The 21,060-nt window shown below is 42.0% G+C and overlaps 1 protein-coding gene across 3 annotated transcripts in view; it reads right to left on the reverse strand.

Annotated features, from left to right (window-relative positions):
- Window positions 1-122: 122 nt before the first annotated feature.
- LOC124015253 (testis-expressed protein 2-like) overlaps window positions 123-21,060 on the reverse strand; it is a 66,468-nt gene continuing 45,530 nt past the window's right edge. For 2 of the 3 annotated variants that reach the window (XM_046330356.1, XM_046330357.1), the window contains exons 8-13: window positions 20,706-20,805; window positions 11,357-11,483; window positions 4,203-4,316; window positions 3,830-4,039; window positions 3,335-3,455; window positions 123-3,241 (exon numbers count right to left, since the gene is read on the reverse strand). In XM_046330356.1, the coding sequence (XP_046186312.1) occupies window positions 3,080-3,241; window positions 3,335-3,455; window positions 3,830-4,039; window positions 4,203-4,316; window positions 11,357-11,483; window positions 20,706-20,805 (834 nt within the window). In that variant the 3' untranslated portion in view covers window positions 123-3,079. The remainder of the gene's footprint in view (window positions 3,242-3,334; window positions 3,456-3,829; window positions 4,040-4,202; window positions 4,317-11,356; window positions 11,484-20,705; window positions 20,806-21,060) is intronic. The other variant, XM_046330358.1, reaches the window with a different exon arrangement.

Below are 21,060 nucleotides of genomic sequence, written 5' to 3' on the forward strand. Positions count from 1 at the left end.
CATTTGTAGACTGTTCAAGTTGAGGTGCATGGATTATCAGAAATGGAATTTGAACATTTTAAATATTAATGCATGGCATGCGAGTGTGGCAATTTAAATAACTTCATTATATGACAAAAAAATGGTTTATTAAAAAAACTTTATTTCAATCAAGAGCAAATAATTACAAAGCAAGTTGATCTTTTTTTAATCATTTGTACCACAATACCATTGCAATTCAGTCATACAAAATCAATAACAGAAAATAACAAGGCCTGCTAAATCAACATTTATAAAAATAAAAAGGCCTTATTTTAAAGCACTTCCTTTAGGGAAATTTGGTCTCAACCAACTAAGAGACCAAGTTTCAGCCAAGCAGTAGACATGGATGAGGCTCAACAAATTTGTCCTTAAAAATCTAAATAAGCCATCTATTTGCAGAATCATCAACTCATTATTATAAATCTGATGTGCTATTCATATCATTATTCTGTCCTCATTGTATTTCAGGAAAGCAGACAAAGCGTTACAAAACATTCTAATTCCAACCTGGTACGAGGACCTACATTCAGGTCCATAATTATTGGCACCCTTGATAAAGATGAGCAAAAATACTGTATAAAATAAATACAAATACTAAGCTATTTTGTACACTCCAAAAAACTGGGGAATTCTATTATTTATACTAATACAATTGCTCAGAGAACGAGATTTTGCTAAACAATTAAAGAAAATAAAAAAGAGGGGTCAAAATGATTGGCACCCCTGTTTTCAATAGTCTTAGCACCATCCCCTTAACAAGGATCTGGAAAGATTCTGTATGGATGAACGGTCCAAGATCCCTCCCACTGTGTTCTCTAATCTTTTTCTTTAAAGCCTCAGTGTCATTATCCTCACAAAGGTACGGTGCTGGAGTACTGAAAACAGGGGGGGCCAATAACTTTGACACCTATCTTTTTGAGAATTGTTTTATTACTTTTGAAACTAAATCTCTTTCTCTGGGCAATTGTGTTAATATACAATAAATCACATTTTCAACATAAAATTGCATGCAATATAGCGCAGTATTTGTATAATTTATTTGAGTATTTTTGCGTCATCTTTATCAAGGGTTCCAATAATAATATTACTAACTGAATAATCGCTAAAACGAAAATTAAACAAGAAACCAAATTAGAAGTAGAAGTATTAGAATTAGAAGTAGAAGGAAAGTTAAAAACCTTCATCTCAGACATTCTACAACAGTTCTTTAGTGTCCTGACAAATAAATGGAACGAATGGAAAAACAAATAGGAATTCATGTAAACAAATCAAATGCTAAAACTGTGCATTTAAAACTTAAACTCAAAATGAAGAAAACATAACAGTAGAGTATAGGAGGTGATTCAGACTTCAATAGTGATGATTTGAGACTACAATTATGGTTTGAGTTAACAGTTTATTTTAATATTAATGATGGTTTGGGCAAAGGGCACAGTACATCATATAGTTTAACTCTACCAAGTATCATTTAGCATGTCTGGCAAAGGGGCTCATTTCCATGCATTGGCAACTGTGGATGATGGCCATTTGAAAATACATAAAACAACATTTAAAAAAAAAGCATAACACTTCCTACATCATTTGAAAAAAAAAAAAAAACCATGAAAAACTGTTGTTCCGAGGTTACAACAGGAATGGTCTCAACATGTGCCACGGGTATTGTACATGCTAGAGAGCATAACACAATAGCACTGCAAATATGCAATACATGTCTGTAGATAGTATTTCATTAATAGTGTTTACAAGGAAAACATCAATCAAAACTTCTGTTTTAGTTGTGCAATACTTGGCATACCCCAATCAACATAATCCATGTGATTGGTTAGGAATAGTTTCCGTACAACAGACAATAAAACAGTCCAATGTCAATATAGCCATACATACATACATTCAACAAAGGTGTTAAGGCCCATTATGTACACCTTTTCAGAAATACATATCTTCACAAGATTATATATATATATACACTATTTTCTCATTGCTCACCTCATGTCCATGTCCTTAGTTAGCAAGGAACTTGCATAGGCATTAGTGAATTAAAGACACGTGTTGCCTAGGTAATGACGGCTAACCCTACAGCATTGGCTTGCAGAGAAAATTGAGGGGAGGGGCTTCATATAGCTGCTTCCATACAGATATGGACACAGTGATCGTTTGCATACGAAGCGGTGTGGTGTACAGTTAAGAGGGGAATACTGTAGGTAGAACTTTTCCCCCTTTACCACTGCTATAGGGTCAGACATTTTCTCATCCACAAAACGGTTAGGATTTGGGGTAATCTGATTCTAGACCTGTGGTAAAGGGGGTACTTCTACCCCGAGCAGTAAGAGACGTGGGGTCACAACACAAGTGAATACACTTAGTGTTCACCTGGACAAAGCATAGGGTGCATTAGATGTCTTATATCATATGGCAAATAATACACGTGACATTGTCAAAAGGATGCACTCCTGCTTTTATTGTCAGGCTCCACACACACATGCACTCTCTTGCAGACACACCCGTACAATAACAAAAGTATAATCTAGAGGTTGCCCGTCTCATTCAACCATTTCTTGATTTGGGTCCCCAAACATAAGTTGTTTCCTACCTAGGACGTAAGGTGAAGGGCGAATGCGAAATAACCATGTGTTCATAGGACACTGTGTAACCTTATAACTCACAGAAACTCTCCACACCGCTCCACCTATACCACTAGGTTGTATCACTGTTACATTTGTGCCATTCTGAGAAAAATAGTTCATCCTACGCAGATTTTAAAAAAACAGAGCAGAAAGTGAGTTTTTATTTTTAGTGTTTCTCCTTCCTGGTTGGTTGACTGACTTCTGTCTCGTTCGGTCAGTGAGCTTGTTAAAAAGTCAAAGTTCATCTGATGACTGAGGTCATCCTGTTCTGCCAGTGACAAAAAAGACCCTTGGGTATGGAGCTATTGGAATGTCAATGTGGTAACAGAAGTCTTTTTGTATGTCCTTATGCACCAATAGGCCTTATACTACTTCAAAGCCCCCTGGCTCCCATTCTAATTCACACGTATCAGGTAAATACTGTAAACAATCCTTCATATGCCGTTAGTGGTGCCCCCCTCTGTTTCGGAAGGCTCCGTTTCCCTCTGGGTCGTATCGACGGTGGAGGTGGAGGGCGTTCCAAAAGAGCGGGGGTCCATGGCAGAGTGCATGATGGTCAGCCACAGGTCATCCATGTTTGGCATGACAAAGATTTTCTACGTCAAAGAGAAGATTCAGAGATGTTACATTTGATGTAGTATGCTGACAGAGTTTGGACAAAGTACGGTATCACGCGCACACACACATACCTGAAACTCCTGGTCCAGTTTCTTCTCGATCCAGTCGGTGACGTGGGCCAGTGTGACCTCTCTCTCTCCCAGTTTGGGCCGAGCCTTCAGCTCCAGGTGGGGTGGACCCCTGAAGCCATACCTGCGATTCAAATCAGAGTCAGTAAACACACTAGAGAAACACCAGAGTGTAGATTTCAACTATAACAGATCATGCAGCAATGAGCGATTTGTTATTGTAGTATGTGGGCAAGTTAATGGTAAAGGTTACTCAGAATAATAAGGCACACAAGATGTCAGTTTTCCAGGGATGTAATCAGTCACCAGCAGAGGGCACAAGTGCATTGCAGAACATAATTAACTAATGCACAAGAATGCCAACAAGTGTTTGATTGACACCCCGATAATATAATATTAAAGTCTATTCATTATGTATTGTGGTGGTATGAATGTGTTGTATCCTGTTGCTGGGCAGAGGTATGATGTGTAACTCTATGAAGCCGTCTTAGAACATACCATATCCTGTCAGTGGGCGGGGGTGGGATGTTGACGGCCAACGTGCCCCTGAGCTCCTGAACCTCCACGGTGAGCAGCAGGGGCGTGTTGGACACCTCCTCCATCTTCTTCTTGATGAACTCCGTCTCGGTGGCCTTCTGGAAGTACTTGGACTTGGCGATCTTGTCCACGAAGCGCATGATCTTACTGGGCTGGCGGCCCCCCATGTGTCTGAAGGAGAGGAGAGATTTAGGGGTTGAACTTTGTCGCGCAAACCTACCTTGATTTACGTGAAAGTCTGCATTAAGATCAAGTATGGATTACATGAAAGTTGTATGGAAAGGTACTTTAAAGGTAACCAAGGTAAATAATCAGGGTAAAAGTAAATACTCACCCCTCTGTCCCAGGGACGTCATTGGTGACCTCTGAAGTATCCTCTTCGTCTGAGGACCCAGCACTGGATGACTCCTCATCACTGTCAGCTAGGCAGTACGTCCGTGGTCTGTACCTGGCGCACACACACACGATTCAGTATGGATTCATCTCCATTGTTTTCAGAGGGAAAGCTGACTCTTAGAACTACAAAGCCTGTTAACAGTGATTCCTCATTTAAAAAGTTGCAAGCTTACACTGCGGGACTTAGAGGTACCCATTGCTACAGACCACCACAAGGGGGAGTTAGAGCCCTCATTATGCATTTAGGTCCCAAGGTTTTTATATGACCCATCATATCGAGTGGTTCCAATGACGAATTTGACGAGAGCCACCCGTCCGTGGTGACTTTCTTCAGCAAAGATGGCTGACAAAACATTACGGGGGAAGCAAATGTAAGTTGTTATAATGTAACGAGTCAAGCAAAAAATGTACAATTGAGAGGAATATGTTAGTTAATGTAGAGATAAACGATTGTGCATATTTGTAACTATGCAATAGACTAGAAACATGATTTTACGTAAAGGCTGATTTGTAATTCATATATACAGAATAAAATAACAGTATATCCTGCCAGCACGCCCGCAAGCGTGCTGAATGACGCGTGGAAGAGAGCGAGGAACGAGATGGGAGTAACAATCCAGGCTATTTGCTCTGAGACTGGCATAATAATGTAATGAAACAAAGCAGGGAGCAGGTTTCGAACCCTCAACATTCTAGTCCGAAGGCCAGAACGCTATCGACTGTTCCTAAATGTATTATGGGGTTGGGGCCGATTGTGGCTAAAAACACTATCAATTGGTATCTTTAACATGTGGAAAGGGGAAAAAGCATTATTATTAGTTTTTCACAAGTGTAACTGGATGGGCTATAACTGAACAATAGACTATTCAACTTTAACTAAAGAATTGTCTAATAGCCGAGCTAGGTGTGAACCCCCTTCCCCCCCTCTCCTCAGCTTGAGCTAGGTGTGAAGTTAGCTTGAGCTAGGTTGAAGTTATTAAAACTCGTTTTTCAACCACTCCACAAATGTATTGATAACAAACTATAGTTTTGGCAAGTTGGTTAGGACATCTACTTTGTGCATGACACAAGTCATTTTTCCAACAATTGTTTACAAACAGATTATTTCACTGTATCAATTCCAGTCGGTCAGAAGTTGACTGTGCTTTTAAACAGCTTGGAAAATTCCAGAAAATGATGTCATGGATTTAGAAGCTTCTGATTTTCTGATTTAGAAGCTAATTTACATCATTTGAGTCAATTGGATGTATTTCAAGGCCTACCTTCAAACTCAGTGCCTCTTTTTAGACCTCCACAAGTCTGGTTCATCCTTGTAAGCAATTTCCAAACACCTGAAGGTACCATGTTCATCTGTACAAACAATAGTAAGCAAGTATAAACACCATGGGACCACGCAGCCATCATAACCGGTCAGGAAGGAGACGTGTTCTGTCTCCTAGAGATGAACGGACTTTGGTGCGAAAAGTGCAAATCAATCCCAGAACAACAGCAAAGGACCTTGTGAAGATGCTGGAGGAAACAGGTACAAAAGTATCTATATCCACAGTAAAACGAGTCCTATATCGACATAACCTGAAAGGCTGCTCAGCAAGGAAGAAGCCACGGTTCCAAAACCACCATAAATAAGCCAGACTACGGTTTGCAACTGCACATGGGGACAAAGATCGTACTTTTTGGAGAAATGTCCTCTGGTCTGATGAAACAAAAATAGAACTGTTTGGCCATAATGACCATTGTTATGTTTGGAGAAAAAGGGGGATGCTTGCAAGCTGAAGAACACCATCCCAACCGTGAAGCATGGGGGCGGCAGCATCATGCTGTGGGGGTGCTTTGCTTCAGGAGGGACTGGTTCACTTCAAAATAGATGGCATCATTATCGAACAAAACATACATGTATTGTGTAACATGATGTCCTATGAGTGTCATCTGATGAAGATTATCAAAGGTTAGTGATTAATTTTCTCTATTTCTGCTGTTGTGACCATCTTTGGCTGGGAAAAAATGGCTGTGTTTTTGGGGATTTGGTGGTGATCTAGCATAAATATATGTTGTGTTTTCGCTGTGAAACAATTGAAAAATCTGACACGATGGGTAGATTAACAAGATGTGAAAGTTAAATATTTCTAAAAAAATATTTTTGAATATCCCGCGCTGCCATTTCAGCAGAATGTTGGGGGGGGGGGGGGGTCCTAGACAGGTTAACTGGCTGAGGAAGGCTATGAGGCTTAACATCCTAGTAGAAGTTAGATTTTTATTTTATTAGGCCTACTTACAATTGCAACTGGTCAAATGTAGCATCCTACATAAAACAATCATTAAAAGCGCACATTTGTAAATCTCAAACTCTAAAAGTAATTGGAAAGGTAGATACAAATTGTGTGTGACATTGTGGTTACAATAAAGAATGTAGCTCATCAATCAAATGTCAATCAATATTTATTTATATTTTTATAGCCTGGCTACTGTTGTGAAAATCCCTCAACTTGCAATGTATTCGATGCTTATGTACTCTATAGTGTTACATATCTAACTCAAAACAACTTTTCTTCATCAACATCTTTATGCTTTCGTTAATATTTTAGATCTTCTTCCACGGTTGATTCGTCTGTGAAGATGATGTTATTCAATGTCTTGCCAGCTTTGATCCATGCCTGGCCACGCAGGACACAAAGTTCTTTGTTTGTCAGACGAATCATTGAAATCATTGACTCACTCAAGCGTTGAAAAGGGCGATGAATGAGATTGAGTCACAATTCATGCCTTTTACACCTGTAAGCTCTGGAACTCCACCACAGACAGGCAGAGTCAACATACGGTTCCGTCAGGTTTTCGGTTCACACTGACATTCCCATTCCTCTTCTGACAACAGAACTTGACCAACTGCTCACCAGGCACAGCAAGGGCCGCCCGGACCGTTATGCTGCTCTGCTATTCCAAGGATGTGTAACCGAAGAGAGAGATCACGAGTGGGCACAAAATATCTAGCCTTCCCGGTGTATTGCATCGCGCCGCTCTGAGACAAGCACGGAGAAACAAAAATGTAAAAATATTCCATGATATTCTTACCTGTGTAGGCTGAATATAAGCAAGTGATGTCTGCTAAATAAACAAGTTCGGATTCTCCAGAAATAAATCATTCCAAATAACAAACTGCCTTTATTTACAAATGACTGAGAAAGTCTCACCTCATGTTCAAGAATGGCCTTTTTCCCCTCGCTCACTCTAGGTTACATGAAAACTAAATCTCCAAAATATCATTACTTTTTAAACAAAGAGATTATTATTATTAATAAATGTAGAATTATATGAAAGCCCCATAGATATTCTCACCGATCTAACTGAAAATGCCCCTTAGTAATATAGAGTCCTCCAATCCTCTACATGTAATTATTGGCGGAGAGTCACATCGTTGGAAAAAAAACATTTGTAGATATATTGCTAAAAATGGTGTTGGTCTTATTTAAAGAGAATATTGAAGTTAGAAGCAAAAGCCTACAACTATTTTAGCACCGTTTCACACTGCTCTGAGACAAGCATGGGGACTCTGAGATAAGCCTACTTCCTCCCCGTCGGGGATTTGAACCCCGGTCTCTCGTCTCCTCGACACAGGGATTCTTTACCTAAATAGCCAAGTACTGTACTGTCGACTGTCACGTTGTACAGCGCCATATTTTTCGTTCCACCCTAACAGAAATCCAGAGGGTTTTTCATTATAATAATATTAATATTAATAATATTAATATTAATCCAATTAATTACCAGTCAAAAGTTGACACACCTACTCATTCCAGGATTTTTCTTTATTTTTTTTACTATTTTCTACATTGTAGAACAATAGTGAAGACATCACAACTGTAGCAGGTGTAGCCATTCATTACTTTTTAAACAAAGTGATTATTATTATTATTTAATTTAGAATTATATAAAAGCCCCTTAGATATTATCAGATATTATCACAGATCCTAATGGAAAATACCCCTTAGATATTAATTTAGAGTCCTCCAATCCTCTAAATGTAATTATTGGCGGAGAGTCTCGTCATTGAATTAGAATTTCTCATCGATGTACTACAGTACAGTACAGGCCTACCATAGGCGAAATGAGTCTCACTAGTGTTGAGTAATGTGCTGTTAAAAATGGTCTTATTTATTTAAAGAGCATACAAGCAAATGCCTACAACTATTTTAGCACCGTTTCGCGCTGCTCTGAGGAAGCATGGGAACTGGTCTTGATAAATCAATGAGATTTTTATTTTCACTTAATCTCCATTTGGGTATTGGTTAGACAATAATTTGAAAATTAGGGTGCAGAAATGTTATGCTCTTAGTGTAACCTTTATTTAACCGTACCTGTCAAAAGTCTGGACACACCTACTCATTCCAAGATTTTTCTATATTTTTACATTGTACAATAATAGTGAAGACATCACAATTATGAAATAACACATCTGGGACAGGCTACTCCTTCCTCCCCAACGGGGATTTGAACCCCGGTCTCCCGCATTCTGCAGTACAGACATGGCCTGCTCTCCCTTATGTAAGGAATTAGACACTTTCCCATGTTTACTACAGTATGTATTATAGACTGCACAGTAGCCTAATATACAAAAATACATTTCGTTAATAAAATTATTTTTAAAAACACTCAAAATGCTTTAGTTATGATCCATAACGAATTACTATGGGAATAAATATAACTGATTTACAGAAATATTGGAACAAAGTTGTCTAATGAAGGCAAACAATTATGAATCCTCCAATCCTGTAGCCTAGTGGTTAGAGCGTTGGACTAGTAATCAGAAGGTTGCAAGTTCAAACCCCCAAGCTGACAAGGTACAAATCTGTCGTTCTGCCCCTGAACAGGCAGTTAAACCCACTGTTCCTAGGCCGTCATTGAAAATAAGAATTTGTTCTTAACTGACTTGCCTAGTTAAATAAAGGTAAAAAAAGGAAAAAGAAAACTGTCACATTGTTCAGCGCCATATTTTCCATTCCATCCTAACGTGAGGGGTTTCGTTTTTCCCTGAATAGAAACACCACAATATTAATCAAATTAATTAAGCCAAATTTCTTAAATCAATCCCATATACTATGTTATTACAAAAAAGGTTTTAAATTCTCTGGTAATGCCAATACGAAATACTATCAAAGCGTCTCAAAGGCTCCCTCCGGTGGTCAAACGATTGAGCAGTGTTTTCCACAAGTACATAGACTAGCCAGCCAAATAGAAATAAAATTGCCAGCTAGGCTCCCCCGATCCTGGGGGCAAAATTGAGCTCATTATTGAAGGATTAACTCCATTTTGGTGGCCTCTGGTACATTGAATTATTAAATACTTTATCAAGTTTTTCTCTCACATTTTTTGTGGTATTGTGCAGAAAGACTGAAAATATATGAATTCAGTGTATTGTTAGCTGTTTTGAATATTGTCTCGGTCTAGGCTTATATTATCAGGACTAAGTAAGAGAACATTAAACATTTGAGATTAAAGATTTATTTACAGTTTAACTGCGAGATATGAAATGCCACATTGATGTTTGTTCTTCAAATTATGTATTTAATTAAAACAGAAATATGAAGTAAATAGCCCACATGATCTAGAGAAATGTATTAAAAGGTTTGGTTTTTAAGAGGTTTACCTTTGTGTCAGGTTTTCCATTTCAAATTCACAATTTAAAAGTCCACAAGAATGCTTAAACCACATCAGGAGACCACTTGAGGTCTGGGAGAAGAAAAAAAACTAGAGAAATTTAGTGTGTAGTTTCCAGCTTCAACAAATGCCCACTCATGATATCATTTTCCAAGGTAAGCATATGGTACTTTGTAGTTAACATTTAACTGTGCAAGTTGGGAAGGTTTTCCCATCTACCAGAAGACTGTTTTCTTTAGCATAATTGCTAATGATTTACACAAAGTGGTAGACCCCTGCACCGCACAAAGAGACGGTCATTTTCATTGCCAGTTTAGAAAGTTGCGTTGATGCATTCTGTTCATGTCTTATGATAAACTTAGTCAAATTAATTCAATTTCAATTGAACAAATAATCTGTCTGTAAACAATTGTTGGAAAAATGACTTGTGTCATGCACAAAGTAGATGCCCTAACCGACTTGCCAAAACTATAGTTTGTTAACAATACATTTGTGGAGTGGTTGAAAAACAAGTTAACGACTCCAACTTAAGTGTATGTAAACTTCTGACTTCAACTGTATATTACATAGGACATGCAAAATCATGAGCATCAAGCTCTCTACCAACTCTGTGTAAAGAAATCCGACAGGCGACAAGCGTCGGTCCAAAATAATCCCATAGAAACTCATTGGGATTATTTTGGAACATTTTTGGGTGAGAGTGAAATCTCTCGCTTCGCATGTTCCTCTCTGCTGCGTTTCGCCGTCATCGCTCGCTTCGTGACTGACAGGCGCCTATCCTACCAATAGCTCTTTAGAAGATGCATATCGCCCATTCGAGTGCGACAGGGCTCGACGGACTAGTGAAGTTAAACTTTTAAATGAAAAGTAACGTAGTTAATATGAAGTGGAAAATGTAGCAAGCTGTAAATGAGTCGGTAAATCGGCTGATTAGCCGGCGCTAATGGAAAACACTGATTGAGTATGGACTGATGCATCCTCTTGAGATCCCCTTGGTTTTAGAATTCACATGAGGACACACAGTCTGAACACTGACAAAATGAACCCATTCACAATGTCAGTTAGATGGGATGGAAGCTACACGTAATGAAATGTCCACAAAAACAGACTGAAATGGAACGGAAATGGAAACGAGAAGGCCCCAGAGAAACGCTGCACTCACCAGGTGAAGACAATATCCACGTACGGGTGCGCGCCCAGGAACACGCAAGGGTGTGCGTCCAGGAACACGTAAGGAAGGATGGAGAAAAAGGTGGTGTACAGAAGACGAGTTAAAAGAGAAGTGTAGCTAACCCCTGACCCCGTGGAAAGCTAATTCTGTCATTATCATGTGTTCAGAGGAGGAAAACAGTGTGAACCTTTAACAGTGTTAATGTTTACAATCATTACTAGAGTAGGTCACACACCAGTCAGTGTTTAGTGAGGACCGTTCCTTCCCCTTACCCATCCTTGCTGAGGTCTCTGAAGCGCATACAGTCGCCGTCCTTCCCCAGTCTGATCAGGTTCATCTTGGTCTCCAGGGTCATCAGGAAGGAGCCGCTGTACGAAATCTCCAAGTCAAACCACAGACCTGGGGGAGAGAGACAGACAGACAGACGTAGGTCATTGTGAGTATGTGTGGGGCGGGGGACGACAAGTTTGTGTGTCCATGTGTGTGGTCGCAATTGCACATCTCAGTGTGTGTTTAGAAGAATCACAACGGAGTGGAAGAACGCACATCAGATGATCATTTTGACAAAACCAAACTACTTCAACCAACTTTGATCAGTAACCTACCACCATTGACTGTAGTATGAAAAATATCAGTGCTGAAAAGCAGTGCTTCAGGTAAAGTAATTGGAAACTACAGGAAGTGATGAACTTTCCAGATCTGCAGAGCCTAAAAGTTGAGTAGATCTGGCTAAAGGTTCTCAGTCTGTGGCAAATGCTCCAGGACACTAGCCTTCAGTCTGCCATTCACTTCTGCCTCCTCCTCTCCCTCGCCCAGTCTTCCTCGCTCCCCTGCCTCTTCCCCTCCCACAAGCATCTCGGACCCCCACGATCATCCCTCTCTCAAATCTCCCTCCATCTTTCTCTCATTGCCTGACAGTGGAAGAGAACCGAAGTGAGGGATACAAAAAGAGAGAAAGAGAGAAAGAGGGAGAGATCACAGGACCCTTTGAACAGAGGGGAAACAGTTGGACACCGTGCGATACCCCCATAGGGCTCGTTTGATGTCAGCGGGGTGCTGCTCGCTGTATAAACATGGTTCTCTTCTGAAAGCCCCAGCCCTGCTAATCTGGGGTAGAGAAATCTCCTATCAATGCCCCGGCCCAAAGCCGCCCTCACATGGGGCAGGCCTGGGTTCTCCGACAGGGGGCCCCATCACACACAATATTACACAGCATGTGAATACACACTAGCACATATACGGTAACGCACACGGAACTGTACTTTGGGAGAGTGTTACTTTACACCACTAGGGGGCAATCATGGGTTGATAGATGATGCAGGCTTGTGTGTGTGTGAGAGGGCAAGAGAGAGAGAGAACACACACTTTCTCTTGGCAACACAGTAAGACTTCCCACTAACACACTTGTTCCTCTCCTACAGCAGGAATGATGGGAATTCTATCGGTCTTAATCAGACAGTCAATCAATAGACAAAACAGACACATACAGTTAATTCGGAAAGTATTCAGACTCCTTCACTTTAACCGCATTTTGTTACATTACAGCCTTACGCTAAAATGGATTAAAATTACATTTCTTTCATCAACCTACAATCAATAACCCATAAAGACAAAGTGAAAACAGAAATACTTTATTTACATAAGAATTCAGACCCTTTGCTATGAGACTGGAAATTGAGCACAGGCGCATCCCGTTTCCATTGATTATCCTTGAGATGTGAGGGATAGGTGAAACTTTGCCCTAGCAAGTGATAGAGGGATAGATGAACAGAGCAAAGTACAGAGAGATCCTTGATGAAAAACCTGCTCCAGAGAGCTCTGGACCTTCAAATCAAATCTTATTGGTCACATACACGTGATTAGCAGATGTTATTGCGGGTGTAGAGAAATGCTTGTGCCTTCACCACACTGTCTGTATGGGTGGTCCATTTCTATCCACCTACCCCACTGCAGTCGCGTCGATGTAGATGGTGGGGGGTGCACGCTCTGCTGTTCCTGAAGTCCATGATCATCTCCTTTGTTTTTTTTTGACGTTAAGTGAGAGGTTGTTTTCCAGGCACCACACTCCTAGAGCCCTCACCTCCTACCTGTAGGCTGTCTCATCATCGTTGGTAATCAAGCCTACTACTGTTGTGTGTGTCGTTTGCAAACTTGAGTTGGATGCGTGCTTGGCCACGCAGTCATGGGTGAACAGGGAGTACAGGAGGGGGCTGAGAACACACTGAGCACGCACCCTTGTGGGGCCCCAGTGTTGAGGATCAGTGGAGTGGAGGTGATCAGGAAGTCCAGGACTATTTACATAGGGCAGGGTTCAGACTCAGGGCCTCGAGCTTAATGATGAGCATGGAGGGTACTATGGTGTTGAATGCTGAGCTCGTCAATGAACAGCATTCTTACATAGGTATTCCTCTTGTCCAGATGGGAGAGGGCAGTGTGCAGAGTGATGTGGAACTATTGGGGTGGTAAGCAAATTTAAGTTGGTCTAGGGTGTCAGGTAAGATGGAGGTGATATGATCCTTGACTAGTCTCTCAAAGCACTTCATAATGACAGGAGTGGGTGCTATGGGGCGATAGTGATTTAGCTCAGTTACCTTTGCTTTATTGGGTCCAGGAACAATGGTGGCCATCTTGAAGCATGTGGGGACAGCAGACTGGGATAGGGAGATTGAATATGCCCGTAAACACACCAGCCAGCTGGTCTGCGCATGCTCTGAGGACGCGGCTGGGGATACTGTCTGGGCCGGCAGCCTTGCGAGGGTTAACACGTTTAAAATGTTTTCCTCAGGTCGGACACTGAGAAGGAGAGCCCACAGTCCTTGAAAGCGGGCCGCGTCGGTGACACTTCTCCTCAAAACGTGCAAATAATGTGTTTAGCCTGTTCGGAAGCAAGACGTCAGTCTCTGCGACGTGTTTTTTCTTCTTTTGTAGTCCGTGATTGTCTGTAGTCCCTGCCACATTCGTCTAATGTCTGAGCCGTTGAATTGCAACTCCACTTGATCTCTATACTGATATTTAGCTTGTTTGATTGCCTTGCGGATTGAATAACTACACTGTTTATATTCTGCCATATTACCAGTCACCTTGCCATGGTTAAATGCAGTGGTTCGCACTTCCAGTTTCACGCGAATGCTACCATCTATCCACAGTTTCTGGTTAGGGTAGGACATCAGACTAGGTCAGAGATTTACCTTCTAAAAGACGGAAGCCACAGTAACAAAAGGCACATGACAGTCTGCTTGGAGTTTGCTAAAAAGGCACCTAAAGGACTATCAGATCATGAGAAACGAGATTCTCTGGTCTGATAAAACCAAGATTAATCTCTTTGGCCTGAATTCCAAGCCTCAAGGCTGGAGGAAACCAGGCACCGTTCATTACCTGGCCAATACCATCCCTATGGTGAAGCATGGTGGGGGCAGCATCATGCTGTGGAGATGTTTTTCCATCGGGATGGACTGGGAAACTAGTCAGGATCAAGGGAAAGATGAACGGAGCAAAGTACAGAGAGATCCTTGGTGAAAACCTGCTCCAGAGCACTCAGGACCTCAGACTGGGGCAAAGGTTCACCTAACAGGACAACGACCCTAAGCACACAGCCAAGACAATGCAGGAGTGGCTTCGGGACAAGTGTTGGGAATGTCCTTAAGTGGCCCAGCCAGAGCCCGGACTTGAAGCCGATCGAACATCTCTGGAGAGACCTGAAAATAGCTGTGCAGCGATGCTCCCCATCCAACCTGACAAAGCTGGAGATGATCTGCATAGAATTTGGAGAAATACCCAAGAACACATGAGGCTGTAATCGCTGCAAAAGGTACTTCAACAAAGTACTGAGTAAAGGGTCTGAATACTTATGTAAACGTGATCTCTTGTTTTTATTTAGTTATAAAACTGAAAAATCACAGTTACACAAATCCTCAACTGGCAGCTTCATTAAATAGTACCTGCAAAACACCAGTCTCAATGTCAACAGTATAGAAACGACTCCGGGATGCCAGTTGAGGACTTGAGGCGTGTTTCTCAAAACTAGACACTAATGTACTTGTCCTCTTGCTCAGTTGTGCACTGGGCCACCCACTCCTCTTTCTAGTCTGGTTAGAGACAGATTGTGCAGTTTTGTGAAAGGAGTAGTACACAGCGTTGTACGAGATCTTCAGTTTCTTGGCAATTTCTCGCATGGAATAGCCTTCATTTCTCAGAACAAGAATAGACTTGACGAGTTCCAGAATAAAGTTTGTTGTTTCTGGCCATTTTGAGCCTGTAATCGAACCCACAAATGCTGGTGCTCCAGATACTCAACTGGTCTAAAGGTGGTCAGTTTTATTGCTTCTTTAAATCAGAACAACAGTTTTCAGCTGTGCTAACATAATTGCAAAAGGGGTTTCTAATGATCAATTAGCCTTTTAAAACAATAAACTTGGAGTAGCTGAGTGACGTTAAACTTTTGAAAGGTATTGTAGACACACATACACTTTAAAAAAACTGTTTTTGCTTTGTCATTATGGGGTAGTGTGTAGATTGATGAGGGGAAAAAAATAATTTAATCCATTTTAGAATAAGGCTGTAATGTATCTTTATTGGGGGGGGAAGTTAAGGGGTCTGAATACTTTCCAAATGCACTGTACAGTCGTTGCCAAAAGTTGAGCATGACATAAATATCAATTTCCACAAAGTTTGACTCTTTAGTGTCTTTAGATATTTTTGTCAGGTGTTACTACGGAATACTGCAGTATAATTACAAGCATTTCATAAGTGTCAAAGGCTTTTATTGACAATTACATTAAGTTGATGCAGAGCGTCAATATTTGCAGTGTTGACCCTTCTTTTTCAAGACCTCTGCAATCCGCCCTGGCATGCTGTCAATTAACTTCTGTGCCACATCCTGACTGATGGCAGCCCATTGTTGCGTAATCAATGCTTGGAGTTTGTCAGAATTTGTGAGTTTTGTTTGTCCACCCGCCTCTTGAGGATGGACCACAAGTTCTCAATGGGATTAAGGTCTGGGGAGTTTCCTGGCCATGGACCCAAAATATTGATGTTTTGTTCCCCGAGCCACTTCGTTAGCGCTTTTGCCTTATGGCAAGGTGCTCCATCATGCTGGAAAAGGCATTGTTCGTCACCAAACTGTTCCTGGATGGTTGGGAGAAGTTGCTCTCGAAGGATGTGTTGGTACCATTCTTTATTCATGGCTATATATATGGCTATATCACATGGTCTACTTTATCATAGCATGTCTTTGAAAACTGTGTACAGAAAGACCACTGAAGGTGTCCTGCATTCGCACTACATGGCTTTCAAATGAAAGATGTTAGGCCTACTTACACTTAGAAGAAACTTGATAGCTAGACAGACAAAGTTTCAGTACAAATGTAATTAGCAGTGAGTATTATATTCATTTTCAATTCTTATTGTAGGCCAATTTTCTGTGTGTGCTTTCATCCAAAAGTAATTTATCTAGGACAATGCTCGAGTGCGAGGAAAACCATAAAGAGAGTAGCGAGCCCATAAAATCATAAAGAGACTTGAAAGCCCATAAAACCAGCCAGCCATCAATGTGCCGGGCCGACCTTTAGCCTCACTGCTCATGTTGCTTTCACAGAAACATAGCAGGTTGAGAAAACGAGGAACTATGCAGGACAACCAACTCGTGACACCATTCGCCTACGGGGTGAACACTCCCAGGGGGAAGGGTTGGAGAAGCTAGTGCTTCTTTCTCAACATCGTCCTCTCCAAGCCTAAACGCCAGCTGTGCTAAGTGACCACAAGGTAGCCCTGTGACACCAGAGGCAAGCAAACGCACACAACCACACCCCCAGCCCTGTCCACTCAGACCTACTCAGTCCACATCCCCATGGTGTGAAAGAGAGAGAGAGAGAGAGAGAGAGAGCCCGGGGACTTGTGGCCCTTGCCTAACCCTTTGTGTGGCTCTGGCGAGCCCTGGTGATAATAAGGCTGTGTCCAACAGCGTTAGGGAAGGCAGGGCTGATGGCGTGGGGAGAGGAGCCCCAAATCGCTAGCTGCGAGAGCAGCGTCGAAAGGCCAACTCTGGCTTAATTGGGGTGAGCTGGCCTGGTGACGAGTCAGACGAGCGGAGCACTCCCATGCATACAGGCTCAGAGGAAGGAAGGATACCAACGTGAAAGCACGCGGGAAAGTACACACTGACACAAAAGCATACAAGCGAGAGAGAGAGAGACAGACAGATGTTAGTCCTTAGGCCCAGCATCTATTCCAATGCCAGTGAGTTTTATTGATTGTGGTTGCCCAGCAGTTCCAGTAAGGGCAGAAGGCAGAGACCTGGCGCTGCCTGGAGGACAGGCAGGCTGCACACTACAAACTGGGCCTCTCGAACTCCCTGGATTATGCAAATGTTTCTTTAGAATGTAAGCTAGAGGAATCTTTTCCCTAAGAAACATTATAGTTGCATACACGTGTTCCAATGCAAATTATTCAAATGTTGGTGAATTTTAGCAATTATTTGTCGGTTAACCTGCACATTGCCAGTTCAGCTGTGTGTTAGCCTCAGTCTAGAACAGTGGTATTCAGTGGTCATGTTGGGGGGGTGGGGGATTGGCACTGCAGCGGGGTTGCCAAAATAAAAACAGGTTTGAGAGACTAAAATGTAACGAATTAAAAGGTTATTTGTTGATAGAAAATCATGTTTCCCAGCTATATTCGACAGCAAATTCTACTGTTAGTGAGTTTTATATCGACCTAATCCCTACTTACTTGGGGGCCTATTTTGAAACGGTTAACCAAGTTGCAGCATATGATCATTACTAAGTAACATTTGGTTGCGAGATAGTGTGACTCTGTAACCGAGTTGGATCGAACCACAATATTATTGACATCATCTTACATTGCAAAACATTACATTGCATAACATCAGGTAAAAAAACGATATCTTCACAGAAAGCTGACTACCGTACTCCTTAAACCCATAACATGGGTCGTGCTCATTCTTATTGGAAAAGTACAAGTAGCCCCTCCAGATTTCACTCAATGCTTTACTGTTTGGTGACTAATGAACATAACCCAGTCCTCCTGAGTGTAGTGGAAGTGCATTCCTCCAACTCTGATCCAACAGAATCTGTTCCCCTCTCAGCCTGTGGTGGAATCCATTTCCTCCGTCATTAAGTCACATCGGAGCGCGGGGCGATAGAAATGACAAAACAATGGTGGCAGTGACTCACAGAGGAACAGCAGGGAGACAACGAGAGACCTAGACAGAGAGTGTTCGGCAAAAAGAGGAAGAAACAGAATGAGAGGAACAGAGAGAGGGAACAGAGAAACTGGGAGAATTAAAGATGGGTACTGTGGAAAGACGGGTAGAAAGAGAGAAGCGACAAAACCCAAATGCCAGACACAGAAACACACATTATTTCACTAGTGTTTATCTCTTCCTGTCTGTAACTCAAGCCCATGGGAGAAGCAGATTCAAGACTGGGCCCTAGTCATTTAGAGGCCATAGGAGGGCCATGCCCCAATGGAGTGGGGGCATTCAGTGGGCCAGTCATCTTTAGCCATTACTAGAATGTAAAGTATCTGATCTACATATCATATGACGCCATCTCTCCTAATATTTACACACTAATAAGATGCAGGAAAATCTATACTGTGGGGCGTAAGGGTGTACGTACCCAGAAATGACATGTGATGTGTATGCACCCAATAATGATTACCTACTGTGCAAATATGGAAGGTGCTGGATGGTTAGATGTTACGAGAGACAAACTTGCTTCTGCTAGAAAGCAACCAACTGACAGTCACTCTACCAAAGTGAAGGCATTTACCTCCAGTAATATTAATATTATGTATTGTCCAAACCTCCGAGCAACTGTGCTATACAAACTGCAGCGTGTCTGTACTGAGAAGCCGGTTGTGCAACTAACAGCCAAGTCTATGACCCCTCTAGTGTACCTCAGCCTTTATTTACTCAGGTCTAACAGATAACCATGTGACCCACTCAACAGCTCAGGACTTGATTACGTTGTACTTAGCAAGGCATTTGCCCACAACACACATTCCATCACACTAGCAAAACACGCTAAACAATAGCGTCACTAACATAGTACGTTATTCATCAATAATGTTGTCAATGAGGGATACTGAGTGAGTAAACGCCTATCAGGATTGGGTTGACTCCTGTGGAACATAATGATCTAATTCTTCTTGTTAGATATATTCATTGATAATGTTGTCAACTGGTGGGATTGAGTTGAGCTATTGCCCCTACTGGGATTGCACATTCTCCTTCTGTTGATGAACGCAATGCTAGAATTCTTATTCTTAGATCGTCTCAAAATACAGAATGGAAGTGTTAAGTCATCACCGACACGGACCAGTCTGGCGTCTTGTTCAATTAATCATCTATTCCCATGACTTATCGATCATATGATGGTCTAATTTGTGTGTGTGTGTTTGCGTGCGTGCATGTGTGCACGCAGCCCTAACCATTTCCAAAAATGTATCCTCCTACGCCATCATAGCTTTTTCTAATGCTGAATGAATGACTAGCCTATAGCATGTCGTTGTGATCATTGCTGTTAGCATGACTGGCTAAGTGGCTATGTAAAAAGACACTCGTCTTTTGTTCTTGTTGCTGCAGTTGTTAGCGTTGTGGCCCTCACCGTTGTCACGGTTGTTGTTTGCGTTGTTATCTCTGCCGTTACTGTGGTCTCTTGGTTGTTGTTAGCTAGCATGACATTGTTTCGGTCAGTGGTGTTATTGTTGGCACTTAGGATTGTTAGCATTGCTATATCTGCTGTCACTGTGGTCTCTTGGTTGTTGTTCACGCTGTCAGCTAGCATTACATCGTGTCGGTCAGTGGTGGTGTTGTCCCCTGGTCCAGGGTTTATGACAGAGCCGGTGAACTCAACACAGGGCCCTAATATTACAATGTTATTAGGCAGAGAAATGGCGGGGTGGGGAGTAGTCACAAGACACACCGACACTTCCGTACTAGGACAGAGCCGAGTGTGGAGAGTGTGTGTGAAAAGAGAGAAAATGTACACGTGTTAAACAGTAGCGTGACGTGTGCGAGTAATCAGAGGATGTAAATCAACAGTGCGCCATACGTGTGTGTGTGTGTGTGTCGCACCTGCGAGAGAGTGCGTGTGTGAGACTGTGTATCCTGGACCTGTGTAGCACTTTAACTCATCACATGAGACCACACCGCAGATAAAAAAAAAAACTTGGAATTCCTGTACTGGTATGACTCCAACCAAATTGTCAACATATTAGACACAGACATAAAAAACACCCACGCTCACAATACTGCCCTTATGCTTATAGAGAGCCGTGCTAGACGGTTCATGCCTTCTTGTAAGGAAAGAGTGATTCTAATAAACAGATTACACAGCACAGCTCGACATGATGCCTCTGCCACGATGGCACCACGCAGCGGAGGGGATCAATTGCAACGATGGGGCGGTGTGAAGTTGAATTCAACCCTGCTAATAGCACATTGCACAGTGGGAGCCTGGCTGAGCGAGTGAGTGTGTGTGTGTGTGTTAGTTGCACAGTATGTGTGTTTGAGTGTGTGTAAAAATACAGTGAATTGCAGTTTCTTCACTGGTCAGGATTTGGTTGATGGATAATACAGTAGCACACTTCCAGGGTTCTTACCTTGATGGTCAACTGAGGGTTTGGAGGCGCCAAGGATTCTGGGAGTGGCCACACCCATGTCCAGCTCTGTCAGGGTCAGCTCGTTCATGAAGTAGGGGAGCTGGGGGAGAAAGAAACAGTCAAGTAGATGACACACACACAAAGGATCTGCAGGTGTATAGTAAGTGCAAGTTAGAGGTTGATGGTAACAAGCCACTCATTCTACATCTCCCAGTCATTCTCATCTGCCACAAAGGCCCCTATCGACTCCCTCACGCCGGCTAGCTGAGACAACAAGACTAACAGCCAACATCACCACACGACATTGGGAATAGGACCAGACAAAGGGCTATCGTGGGGCTAGTAACAACCCCAA

Source organism: Oncorhynchus gorbuscha, linkage group LG26 (assembly GCF_021184085.1).
Source record: "Oncorhynchus gorbuscha isolate QuinsamMale2020 ecotype Even-year linkage group LG26, OgorEven_v1.0, whole genome shotgun sequence".
NCBI classification, from domain to species: Eukaryota; Metazoa; Chordata; class Actinopteri; order Salmoniformes; family Salmonidae; genus Oncorhynchus; species Oncorhynchus gorbuscha.